This window comes from Polyodon spathula, chromosome 3 (genome assembly GCF_017654505.1).
Source record: "Polyodon spathula isolate WHYD16114869_AA chromosome 3, ASM1765450v1, whole genome shotgun sequence".
NCBI lineage: Eukaryota > Metazoa > Chordata > Actinopteri > Acipenseriformes > Polyodontidae > Polyodon > Polyodon spathula.
This window is the reverse complement of record NC_054536.1, coordinates 47,651,602-47,665,567: the sequence shown is the minus strand read 5'-3', so window position 1 is coordinate 47,665,567 and position 13,966 is coordinate 47,651,602. Positions and strand designations below refer to the sequence as shown.

At 36.3% G+C, this 13,966-nt stretch overlaps 1 protein-coding gene across 3 annotated transcripts in view; it reads left to right on the top strand.

Moving 5' to 3' along the window:
- The first annotated feature begins 480 nt into the window (after window positions 1-480).
- Window positions 481-13,966, top strand: part of ptpn2b (protein tyrosine phosphatase non-receptor type 2b) — a 129,094-nt gene continuing 115,608 nt past the window's right edge. For all 3 annotated transcript variants that reach the window (XM_041245334.1, XM_041245333.1, XM_041245332.1), the window contains exon 1: window positions 481-641. In XM_041245334.1, the coding sequence (XP_041101268.1) occupies window positions 585-641 (57 nt within the window). In that variant the 5' untranslated portion in view covers window positions 481-584. The remainder of the gene's footprint in view (window positions 642-13,966) is intronic.

The following is a 13,966-nucleotide window of genomic DNA, read 5'->3' as shown; positions in this document are numbered from 1 at the left end:
GTAAGGATTAATTATGTGCATTGTGACATTAAGAAAGTTATTCTGCTATAAAGAACTAACAAGCAACACATGATATTCATCTTGTTATACTGTTACCCCATCCACAGGAAAATATGCAAGGTTTAACTATCAGGTAAGCCTTGAAACGTAGCCCGCGTACATAATGAATTGCAAAGCATAAAAACTGTTATTTCCCAGTTTTTTGGCCTTAATGAAGTAGATCTACGTTACACTTATTCATAAAGTTAGACATATATGTGGTATGAGACATTACTTACATTAAACCTAACGTTAATGTAAAAAAGTAAAGCTTACTTTAGGTCTACCACATTTACTCAGTACTCTATTTACTCTACCTTATACCATCGTTTCATCATATCCGGCTAACTGGGCATGCGCACATCAGAACCGTGTCATCTGAATAATCTTTGGTTGTAGTCAGGAAATTGTGAGCACGCATGCGCTTGTCTAACTGCTGATGTCAGCACACAGAGATTCCGTTTTTTTCTTTCCGCTTTGGTGAATGGAAACTGAGGGTTAGGGTTAGACGTAAACGTTGAATTTAATATTTTTGTTAAATAATAATGGACCAGGAGTTTAAGGATATGGATTCTGTGGGTCAGTGGTCGAGTCTTTACATGGTAAGTGTCTGTTGTTTTCTTCTGTATACATGTTTGAATTGCTATCGGCGTTCTACTTAGAAGTTGAGCCATTATCTGCTACAGGAGCGCGCACCGGGCTAAAAGGCCTGTCTGAGTACTGTGATCATAGCAAGTTCACGTTGGTAAGACGTGAAGCACAGACTATTTGGGATAAAAATGAGCATTTATTATGAATTGCAAGAGCCACATTGGATTTTGATTTAAAAAAAAAAAAAAACGATATTTATTAGTCACATCTTGTTTTGAACCGAGCAACTAATAATATGAAATACTTTCCCCAATAAACATTTAAAGATACAGAAACACTTAAGAAATTGTCATGTTTTCTAATTTGAATTGAATTTTACGTGACACAACAGCACCAGTTTTAACAAACAGTAGTCTGATACGTGCAAGCACCACATTTCTAGAAATAACATTTCCCTAATGTTATCTTCGCTATGTTTCCGTAAAACTTTGTTTATGAGCAAAAACTCATGCGTATAAAAAAGCTCGACAACTGACTGGAACAGGCGATATTTTGTTTCTTCATTCCAGCGAAAAAACTGAAACAAAATAGATAAAAATGATGTGTACAAATGCAATGGGAATACTTTTACAGCGAATTTTATGAACTAGCTCAAGCTGTTTTTTTTTTCAGTAATGTGGTGGTATTTACGTGGTCAACGCAGCACGTCGCTACCTGGACAGCGTTCCCTCTAAGCTTTTTACATACTGAGAAACTTGCCGAGCTAATTGCATTTGTTCCCACTTTTTATCAATGTATTAATAAATATGGCATTTGACCATAAATAGAATGTTGGTAGTTAAAATAAGTATTTTATAAATATTACCACAATTCTTTTCTTTTTTTTTCAATCAGCCTCTTGTTGCTGTAATAGTAAGTAACGCACCTGAAGACACTTCAGACCTGTCAGAATGTTTATAGACATAACTTGGCTCATTGCTTGCAATAAAATAAACAGGAAAAAGTAAGAATCATATTACAACAGTTCAGAAAACCAAATGTCCAGCACAGTTGAGAGTCTTACAGTCTTCCACTAACACAGTAGTTCATTCTGCAAATAAAGGTGTTTTTAAAGAACCGTTTAACTTTGCTGGCATTTACAATAACAACTAGAGTTGCTAACAACTATAAAGGCTTTCAAAGAAAACATGGTTCAGTCATGGCACATAATCGCTTATACAGCTCGCTACGTTTCCTGTAATTAGTTAATGGGGTGTACAGAGCATAATCTTACGGTGAAGTTTAAGTGCACTGAGCTGTGTTAGATACAGCTGAGGAGCTATAGGCCAGTTTGTTTGTTTTGAACCTTAGAGGTCAAAGTTTATGGGTGATTTTTTTTTTATAGAGCACGTATGACTTCCTATATATGTTCAATATAAATGATTGCCGTATCTGTCTTCCTTAACTTCTTACACCACCTTGTCCTGCGGGTGGAACATGGTACTGCAGTTACACATTACATATCATAATCAGCTGTAATATTATTTCAATAGCAAGAGCAACAAAAGCTGACTCAATATCAAAAACATTGTTTTCCTACTGTCAAACAGAGAAGGAATTTTCCGAATTCGCCATTTCACCGCTGAGAGATCCCCTTCTCAATGTACCTCATGGTTAAAAAATAACTCTGATCGACTAGCTCTGCATTTGGCTGCTGTTGCCTTACAACTATCTGTTGATGTTGAAATCTTCCTGATTATGTTATAGGGGAGGTCACAAGCTGTCCATTCATACCTTGACTTTGTTTGTAGCCTAATCCATTGAAGAGTAATCGATGTAAACACAATGACCCGTATTAGAACATAAGAACATAAGAAAGTTTACAAACGAGAGGAGGCCATTCAGCTCATCTTGCTCGTTTGGTTGTTAGTAGCTTATTGATCCCAGAATCTCATCAAGCAGCTTCTTGAAGGATCCCAGGGTGTCAGCTTCAACAACATTACTGGGGAGTTGATTCCAGACCCTCACAATTCTCTGTGTAAAAAAATGCCTCCTATTTTCTGTTCTGAATGCCCTCCATCTCCATTTGTGACCCCTGGTCCTTGTTTCTTTTTTCAGTTCAAAAAAGTCCCTTGGGTCGACATTGTCAATACTGAACAGATTCAATTATTTTAGCTTGTCTGCATATGACATGCCTTTTAAGCCCGGAATAATTCTGGTCGCTCTTCTTTGCACTCTTTCTAGAGCAGCAATATCTTTTTTATAGCGAGGTGACCAGAACTGAACACAATATTCAAGATGAGGTCTTACTAGTGCATTGTACGGTTTTAACATTGCTTCCCTTGATTTAAATTCAACACTTTTCACAATGTATCCGAGCATCTTGTTAGCCTTTTTTATAGCTTCCCCACATTGTCTAGATGAAGACATTTCTGAGTCAACAAAAACTCCTAGGTCTTTTTCATAGATTCCTTCTCCAAATTCAGAATTAATCTTTTGTGCTGGACTTTGTCAAAAGCTTTCTGGAAATCTAAATAAACCATGTCATATGCTTTGCAATTATCCATTATCGATGTTGCATCCTCAAAAAAATCAAGCAAGTTAGTTAGACACGATCTCCCTTTCCTAAAACCATGTTGACTGTCTCCCAGTACCCTGTTACCAAATAGGTAATTTTCCATTTTGGATCTTATTATAGTTTCCATAAGTTTGCTTATAATAGAAGTCAGGCTTACTGGTCTGTAGTTACCTGGTTCAGTTTTTCCCTTTTTGTGGATGGGTATTACGTTTGCAATTTTCCAGTCTGTCGGTACCACCCCTGTGTCAAGAGACTGCTGCATGATCTTGGTTAGCGGTTTGTAAATTACTTCTTTCATTTCTTTGAGTACTATTGGGAGGATCTCATCCGGCCCAGGGGATTTGTTTATTTTAAGAGCTCCTAGTCCCTTTAACACTTCTGCCTCGGTTATGCTAAAGTTATTTAAAACTGGATAGGAACTGGATGACATGTGGGGCATGTTGTCCGTATCCTCCTTTGCAAAAACTTGTGAAAAGTAATCATTTAATATATTTGCTATTTTTTTCTTCATCTACGATTTTGCCATTTGTATCTCTTAGACATTTAACCTTCTCTTGAATGTTCTCTTGCTGTTGTAATATTGGAAAAACATTTTGGAATTGGTTTTAGCCCCCTTAGCAATGTTCATTTCTATTTCTCTCTTGAAATAAACATTGCAAGGAGAACGCAGCGTTACGCACTGCGGATTAAAGTTTCTTGCCATTTTCTGATCATTTTTCAAATCGTAAAATTTGTAAATAGAACAAAATGTCAAGCAGTGTTCCAAAGCATCCCCAAAAAAGTCGATTCAGTCTTTTAGAAGTTTTGGAGGAGATGGATAGGAGTGAAAGTAACGTTGAAAATGATCAACTTTCTGTGTTGGAGAACGCTGATTCAATGTCTGAAGCAGCATTTGAAGATGGATTGGATCCTCGATAGGATTTTTAAGTATAATTGATCCACACTACATTTATTATTATTATTATTATTACATTGAGCACTTTAGGGATGTAAATAGTTAATTTGTTCATTTTGTACAGTTTGTGGTGTTATTAGGTTTTTATTCAGTTTTATTCTTTGTTTGAAAAAGAAAATATTTGATTTGAAGTAAACAGTTTATTTTGAAAAAAATCTCATTATTTTGCTCTTGACATTAACATACTTTCAAGCAAGTGAGTAAAAAAAAATAGTCAGGTACTGAAAATTCAAGTTACAAAAAGTCTCAATAGCAACATTCTCCTTCATAAACACACAGTTATGTGACAGCAATGTGCCTGACAGTTGTGGCATATGAATTGAGAGTATTTGTCATGCATACTCATCATGGATACATTTCGGGCACCCGAAGCTCTCCAAAAAGGCCACCTTTTGAATGAAATATTGGACAAAAAAATAAATAAAAATACTTTTTCATGTCTGGTGTATTTCAGTATGGATTTATACTTTAATATATGTAAATATAGCACTCGTGAAATTGTTATTTTGCTCGCTGCATCCATGTTTTTTAATAAAAAAGTGGGGATATTACAAAACTTAGAAAGGTTTTATCGGAAAATGCGTCACAGCGCCAATTGCAAGGACGCAGCAGCAAAGTTTTTCATCATCTGACAGCCAATGTATCCAGCTTGTTACCTGTCAAGTCAGAACCTGATCAGTCATACAGCTTCGAAACAGCAGAAGTTTAAAGTTTTGGGAAGAAAAAAAAAATAAAAATAAATAAAAATAAAAAAAAACTTTAATAGGCTTCCCAGCCTTTGGCTTGGAAGCATAATAAATATGAAACAGTTTAGTAACAGTCTAGCAATGTCATGTGAGAGTAACCCTATGTACAGTACTCCACACATTAAGTTTAGCATTTTACTGGCATTATAATAATAATAACCAGGATAAAATATGAAACGCTGATAACGGCATGTTGACTGCCATGTATTACAAGATCGTAATTTAAGTAGTGCCCCTTTTAATATAAACACATAATTAATCCTCTCAATTTTTTCTTTCCTAATTCTGCAGTGTTATTTGCAAGATTTAAAGAGGCGTGTCTCCTGACAATGTTTTTTATGAAATTGTGTGTAGTGCAGTGACTAGATCCTTTACACAGTAAAGTGATCAATTTCCTTTAATGATTGTATAGCTACAAAAATAGTTTTGAGCTCATTTCTTCGTCGTCAGAATATATAATTCAATTAAGAAATGGCCATGGCTTAAAATTGCTAATTATAGCTTCATTAAAGGCAGGCAGTGTGGAAAGAAATTAAACACTAATGAGATATGCAATTAATTTAGCTTACTTTGGGAAAGCTCTGCCTTAAGTGCAGTACCTTAGGTCTTAGTTTTTCAGGATAGAATGCAGTGTTTTGCCATTGTTGCTCCTGTCTTATTTGTTTTCTTATTCTCTGCATGTTTACGGCTGGCATTATGATATTTAATGGTATTGTGTACAAGTCAATCACGCGAATTACAGCAAAACTAAGAATACTATCGCACCATCCTCATATAGATAATCAGACTGCTTTTAGGTCTGTCTTATTGAAACATTGTTTTTTTTTTCTTCGTTGGTGCAGCCGCCATGTTGCGTTTCAGCAGAGACATGGAGTTAAGTCGTGATGAAAAAATAATGGGCATGGTGTGTCTTATTCAATCACTATACACTTAAATGTGTATTTTCAACTAATGTGCTGATTACATTTTTAGCAGTTTCAAAACGCTTGAGTTGATTTCTGAAATGGTCGTTTTTTTAAAAAGGTAACTAGAACAAAAACCGTCAAAGTGTGAGTATTGTGATTTATATTTATGTTTACCAGAGTATTTATACTTCTAAATAATGCAGGATGTTTGTGCTTCACTGATTTTAGTGTTCAGTTATACGACGAGTTAATAACTGAAGTTTACGAGCAGCACTCTATAGGCAGAATCACCAGGTGCCTGCTTCGACCCCCCCCCCCCCCGTAGATTCTCTGGTGCTCGAGCTATCTCTGCACTAATGTGACATGCATTTTTACAGAGGGAAATCAGAGAATCAGGTGCAAGACAGACATAGATATGCTTATGTTAATGCTTTGTAAGAATGGTCCCAAAATAATAGGTTTACCTCAAGAGCATAGAGTCTCGGTTGAGGTTTATTATAATAACTTGTGAAAGTTAGTGAACTGAGTGCAAAGGTTGTTGCCAGTTACTGCAAAAAATGTGCACATTATAGCCTTAGAGGGAATGCTGGCTGGGTGTCATCTGCATAAAAATTGAAATTTACTCCATGTTTGAAATAGGCCTATAATTATGTAGAATTGTTGGCTCCAAGTTATGTTTCTTGATCGTTGGCTTTATGACAGCTACCTTAAGAGCTGATGGAACTAGCCCAGAAGAAAGTGAACCATTAATAAAATTTAGAATATAGATAGACTATACAATATATTAAGAGAACAAAATATTTCTTTCAATAGTTTAGTTGCTAGGATCAAGAATACAGGTAGTAGGTTTAATATGCATGACTATATAATTTAAGAACATAAGAACATAAGAAAGTTTACAAACGAGAGGAGGCCATTCGGCCCATCTTGCTCGTTTGGTTGTTAGTAGCTTATTGATCCCAAAATCTCATCAAGCAGCTTCTTGAAGGATCCCAGGGTGTCAGCTTCAACAACATTACTGGGGAGTTGATTCCAGACCCTCACAATTCTCTGTGTAAAAAAGTGTCTCCTATTTTCTGTTCTGAATGCCCCTTTTTCTAAACTCCATTTGTGACCCCTGGTCCTTGTTTCTTTTTTCAGGCTGAAAAAGTCCCTTGGGTCGACACTGTCAATACCTTTTAGAATTTTGAATGCTTGAATTAGGTCGCCACGTAGTCTTCTTTGTTCAAGACTGAACAGATTCAATTCTTTTAGCCTGTCTGCATATGACATGCCTTTTAAGCCCGGAATAATTCTGGTCGCTCTTCTTTGCACTCTTTCTAGAGCAGCAATATCTTTTTTATAGCGAGGTGACCAGAACTGCACACAATATTCAAGATGAGGTCTTACAAGTGCATTGTACAGTTTTAACATTACTTCCCTTGATTTAAATTCAACACTTTTCACAATGTATCCGAGCATCTTGTTAGCCTTTTTTATAGCTTCCCCACATTGCCTAGATGAAGACATTTCTGAGTCAACAAAAACTCCTAGGTCTTTTTCATAGATTCCTTCTCCAATTTCAATATCTCCCATATGATATTTATAATGTACATTTTTATTTCCTGCGTGCAGTACCTTAGACTTTTCTCTATTAAATGTCATTTTCCATGTGTCTGCCCAGTTCTGAATCTTGTCTAGATCATTTTGAATGACCTTTGCTGCTGCAACAGTGTTTGCCACTCCTCCTACTTTTGTGTCGTCTGCAAATTTAACAAGTTTGCTTACTATACCAGAATCTAAATCATTAATGTAGATTAGGAATAGCAGAGGACCTAATACTGATCCCTGTGGTACACCGCTGGTTACCACACTCCATTCTGAGGTTTTCCTCTAATCAGTACTTTCTGTTTTCTACATGTTAACCACTCCCTAATCCATGTACATGTGTTTCCTTGAATCCCAACTGCGTTCAGTTTGAGAATTAATCTTTTGTGCGGGACTTTGTCAAAAGCTTTCTGGAAATCTAAATAAACCATGTCATATGCTTTGCAATTATCCATTATCGATGTTGCATCCTCAAAAAAATCAAGCAAGTTAGTTAGACACGATCTCCCTTTCCTAAAACCATGTTGACTGTCTCCCAGTACCCTGTTACCATATAGGTAATTTTCCATTTTGGATCTTATTATAGTTTCCATAAGTTTGCATATAATAGAAGTCAGGCTTACTGGTCTGTAGTTACCTGGTTCAGTTTTGTTTCCCTTTTTGTGGATCGGTATTACGTTTGCAATTTTCCAGTCTGTCGGTACCACCCCTGTGTCAAGAGACTGCTGCATGATCTTGGTTAGCGGTTTGTAAATTACTTCTTTCATTTCTTTGAGTACTACTGGGAGGATCTCATCCGGCCCAGGGGATTTGTTTATTTTAAGAGCTCCTAGTCCCTTTAACACTTCTGCCTCAGTTATGCTAAAGTTATTTAAAACTGGATAGGAACTGGATGACATGTGGGGCATGTTGTCAGTATCTTCCTTTGTAAAAACTTGTGAAAAGTAATCATTTAATATATTTGCTATTTTTTTTTCTTCCTCTACGATTTTGCCATTTGTATCTCTTAAACATTTAATCTCCTCTTTGAATGTTCTCTTGCTGTTGTAATATTGGAAAAACATTTTGGAATTGGTTTTAGCTCCCTTAGCAATGTTCATTTCTATTTCTCTCTTGGCCTTTCTAACTTCCTTTTTGACTTGCATTTGCAGTTCTGTGTACTCTTTCTGTGTACTTTCTTTTTGGTCCTTTTTTAATGCTCTGTAAAGTGCCTTTTTTCGCTGAATATTTTTTTTAATTGATCTATTAAACCATTTTGGCAATTTAGTTTTACATTTAGATTTGTCTACTTTAGGGATGTAATTGTTTTGCGCCTCTAGTACTACATTTTTGAAGAACAACCATCCTTCTTCTGTGGGTGTTTTCTCTATTTTACTCCAATCTACTTCTGTTAGTCTCTGTTTCATGCCTTCATAGTTTGCTTTTCTAAAATTGTAAACCTTAACTTTAGTCTTTACTTTTGGGGTTTTAAAAAACACTTCAAATGAGACCATGTTGTGGTCTGAGTTTGCCAGTGGTTCTCTGACCTCTGTTTTAGTTATTCTATCTTTGTTATTTGAAAAGTCTAAATCAAGGCATGCCTCCCCTCTAGTGGGTGCCTTCACAAATTGTGTTAGGAAGCAGTCATTTGTCATTTCCACCATTTCTATTTCATCCTTCGCGCTACCCACCGGGTTTTCCCATTTTATTTGGGGGAAGTTGAAATCCCCCATTAGTATGGCTTCTCCTTTGCTACACACATTTCTAATGTCATTGTATAACAGATTATTGTGCTCACCGTCTGAATCTGGCGGTCTATAGCATGCTCCTATTATTATGCCTTTTGAATTTTTGTCTGTTATTCTGACCCATATTGATTCGGTTTTATTTTCTTTGTCCAGGTTTAACACCTGGGCTTCAAGACTGTTTCTTATGTATAGCGCTACCCCTCCTCCTCGTCTGTCCTGCCTGTCTTTCCTATACAGTGTATACCCACAAATATTATATTCGTCCCCATCACTCTCAGATAACCACGTTTCTGTAACACCTATCACATCATAGTTACCTGTTAGTGCAGTAGCTTCAAGTTCTAGAATTTTGTTTCTGATACTTCTAGCATTTAGATAAATACATTTAATGGTTGTCTTACCTGAGTTGTTGTTCTTGTTTTGATGCGGTCTCCCTTCTGTTTTTTTGTTGATTTCTCCCCCCTTCCTTTCTAGTTTAAATGCTTCCTATTAATATCACTGGAGAGAAAGAATCAAAAGTAACCAGAATAGGTCTGGTAGGTTCTACTGGGGTTAAGTCTTTCATCATCAGAGATATCTGTGAAATTTGATTTTTGATGTTTATAATTTTACTATGGAAATAGTCAAAATTAAGTCATTGCAAGAGACTGTGGCAGAAGGAGGATTAACTAGTTTATTAAAAATAGAAAAGAGATATATAGGATTCTTTGTTGGTTTCAGTTAAGTTTGAGTAGTATGTTGATCTGGCTACTACCAAAGCCTCTCTATACTTGATGGTCCTTCCATAGAAGATAATGTAGTTTAGTACCTTTCAATTTACGTTCAAATTTTCGACCATCCCAAAGTTTGAGTGGCATTGTTAAACCATGGCAAGTATTTTTTAGCGAGGCATTTCGAACATTAGCTGGAGCAATAGCATCAGGGGTACTAGATGGAAAGATATTATAATTATCAACAAGTTCATACATAGTTTCAGAGTGCAAAGATAATAGGCCAGTAAATTTGAAAACTTTAAAGTAGTTGAAGGGTTTAGTTCCCGGGTTGTAAAAGTGTGTATCGCTTTATTTAAGTATTGGCACATTAATCTAAAAAATAACAGCGAAATGATCTGAAATGGTAAGATAGGTAATTTTAAAGTCCATAGCGTTTAGCCCATGAGAAATGATTAAATCTAATGTGTGTCCATGATTATTAGTAGGACCTCTGATATACTGGACATAGTCTGAAGAGTCAAGTCAGTTTGAAAAAAAAAAAAAGTGTTGTACTTGTCTGATTCAATATCTACATGAATGTTAGTCACCCAACAGAAGAATTCTATCATAGTTGGAAGAAAGGAAAGATAGAAAATCACCAAATTCAGATAAAAATGAAGCATGTGACTTTGGTGCACGATATACAATACCAATGTACACAGATTCTTCATTATTTAAAATTAATGACGATGAGTAATCATCCATAGTTCTTTGTTTAAAAGATCAGTTATGAATTGTAGCAAGTCCACCTCCTCTACCACTGCTACGAGCCTTCTGGATAAAGGAGTAGTCTGGAGGGGAAGCCTCAATCAGTGAGACATTATCATCTACACTAAGCCAGGTTTCGATGAGAGCCAACATGTTAAGCTTTTGATCTACAATAAAATCATTAATTAAAGGTGCTTTATTTGACAGTCATCTAAGATTAAAGAATGCCAAACGAAGATTATTAGACTAGTTTTATTTGGCCAGTAATAATTGGGATATTTATAAGGTTATTATAACAAACTCCACAGGGTCTATTAAAGGTAAAACTGTGATATGAGATGCTGACACTACTTCAGTGGGGTAAGCCTTTTAGGTTTTCTGGAGATTAATTAATTGGGATTGTCTTTGCTGAATAATGTTTCTCATTAGTACCCTGCCCTTCCCTAGATCTTAATCTAAAAAATATTTTAGTTGTTTTTCAAAATGTACAGGGAGCCTACTTGTCCCAGTATTGTTCAAGTGAAGCCCATCTTTATGGCATAGTTCTAATTTTTTTTTTTTTTTTTTTTAATGGTCCCAGTTGTTAATGTATCCGATCTGTTCTTGAACACACCACCCAATTATTTATTGATGAAATTCTACTATATTGTTCATCATCTCTGCCAAAAACAGGCAGTAGGCCAGAAATGGGCCTATTGCCTACAGTTTAGCTCTTTCAGTTTCTTAGTTGGGGATTTAAGTCTTTGTTTCATCACTTCTGATTTTCTATCGTTTATGTCATTAGTACCTACATGCACAATTACTACTGACCCCTTTTGTGTTTTATTGGAACCATTTACCAGTTTGTGTATTCTAATATTGATGTCCTGAATTTTTGCTCCTGGAAGGCAGGTTATAAACCTGTTCAATGGGTCTTTACGAGATAAATCACAATCAACATTGCGAATTATAGAGTCACCTATTGATGTAACTTAAAAAAGGATGGTGAGTAAGTAGATTCAGGAAAATGCAGAGAGAGTCCTTTTCTTCAGTCAGTTGTTAGGTTTATTGAAATATGCAGGGAGTCTGGTCCCAGGTACAGGACAAACAGAATACTTGTTAAGACAATTTTTGCATGACATTAAATAACCTTTTGTATAGATAGTCCACCTCCTCTTTCTCTGACACTTAACCAATAGCAAAGGTACAACACATACCTATGCCTCATACCTATTAAATATGTATTTAATTTAGTGTGTGTCTGTGTGTAGTCTTGTGTGACAACCTCTGAACTCAGTGCATTCTTCAAACCCCTGGTGCCCCAAAAGGTCCATACATCTAGTTTTTGTCATCTTCCTTGTTCATACCTCTCCATTTTGCTTGAGACCCTTTGAGTCCAGTGGCGTTATCTGTTATTCTCCCTGAGAACCTTTGGGTCCAACGCCAGTCCCTGGGAGCCTTTTAGCTTCTTTTATGCTTTGCATTCCAAGTCTTAGAGCCTGGCCCCTTCTATTCCACATCATTGTTATCTTGTTAGCTTGCAGTTAATGCTGGGCAAGAAGCTTTATCAGTTGTTAGCAGTACATGCAATTTGAACCAAACAGTCTGCTATCTGCAATATTAGTCTCTTTTCAGAAAAGAACACCAGTATAGCTCTGCCAGTCCACATGCGTAGCAAACTGCTAATCAATTCTCGATCCATGTTTTCTAACACCTATCAATAGAAATCCACATTGCTTTCTGTAGTTATTCGATACTTAAGGCTTTGCTGAATAACCGAATACCCCCTTGTTTATTTTTAGGTGTTCTATGGCTTTTCCTAACTGTCACCAGTGGTCTCTTCAAGTTAACATTCTCTTGATATAACCCTTCCATAATAGGACATACAGTGCTTGATAATGACTTTGGTTCCTCATGATCATTTGAGACCAAGAAGTTAGAGGTCCCATCTACAGTATCTGAAGTTAACCAGGTATTGTTTATCTCATGAACACTCTTCTATAAACTTGTATATATCACTGAGTGTTACGATTTGATTTTCAAGTTCAGCGACTTTCTGCGTTCATGTATTTGTAAGAGAACATTTCTGACGGTAAAAGACTTTCAAAAATTGTGATGGATAACAACTATACATTTCACATGAGCTGCACTCCATAACAGGCATTGCATATTCCATATTTATTATAATACTCGCTTGATAATCATAACATTTTAGTTCTCTCCTCAGTTGATCCCCAAATCTGGGCACCTGCAGAATACTTCCAAGTCGCGGAAAAGCGCAGACAAGCTCTGCACTTGTCACGCTGCACTTTGTGTGCCGCTCACGCACACAGCACTTGCCTGCTCTGTAGTTGTTATGAAGCCGTCAATCCTGAACTTTCCCACGAGGAGTCCGCTGTCACTACAGGTTGCAAGTAGTGTAGGGAAATGGAGTTGATTCAAGCTGTAGTTTCAGTGAGCAGTGCAGATGAATAAAAAGTGTGTGAGGTACATTAAACACAGCACCTAATTTGAATTAGTCCAGCACAGGTGTACATATAACAGTTACAGTCCAGCACAGAATCAAAAAGAAAGAACAAACGCACACAGTGCTTGCCTTCGCTGTAGTTGTTATGAAGAGTAATGTGATTAATAAAATGCACCGGTAATTTTATTTAAATGTACGGTGCTTGCTTGTAACTTACAGTATCGAGTGCAGCAACAATCTCTGGTCCAAACCGTCAGCCAAGCCTAGATGTACTGTTTACAGCCTCGCTATATGGTCTTCATTATATGATTTAAATACTGACTTTTCAAAAAACAAACCAAAAAAAAAAAAAACAACTGCTTCTGATGTTGGCTTGTACAGCTCTAAATAAGCTCTAAATACTAGCCAAAGGCTGGTAAGCCTATTGTTATTGCTGTGTTTATTATTATTATTCAACACATAGGCATCTACCTATGTATGAAAACGCATACGTAGGTAGATGCTTATGTGTGGACAACCAGACTGGCGTCCCCGAGTGGAAAAAGTTCAGTTATGCCACTAGGCTACATCTCTTGAAAATATTGGACAATTTTCAAAACTTTTGTTGACAAAAATGACTAAAGATTTAGGTCGGACAATGTCAGCATATAGAAAATGTTGAAACAAAATCAATTGGACGGTTGGTTTGCTCGCTGCATTGGATTTGTGCAAAATATTCAAAGATCTTCTTGTCTGAAACCGCAATGTTGATTGACACCAAAATTGTCATGTTTGCTCATGAGAAGGTCCTTGCTAAGTTTTGTAAAATCCCCGCTTTTTCATTAAACATGGATGCAGCGAGCAAAATAACAATTTCATGAGTGCTATATTTACACATATTAAAGTATAAATCCATACTACAATACACGAGACTTGAAACTGAGTAAGACAGTAGAGGGTAATGTACTGTTACT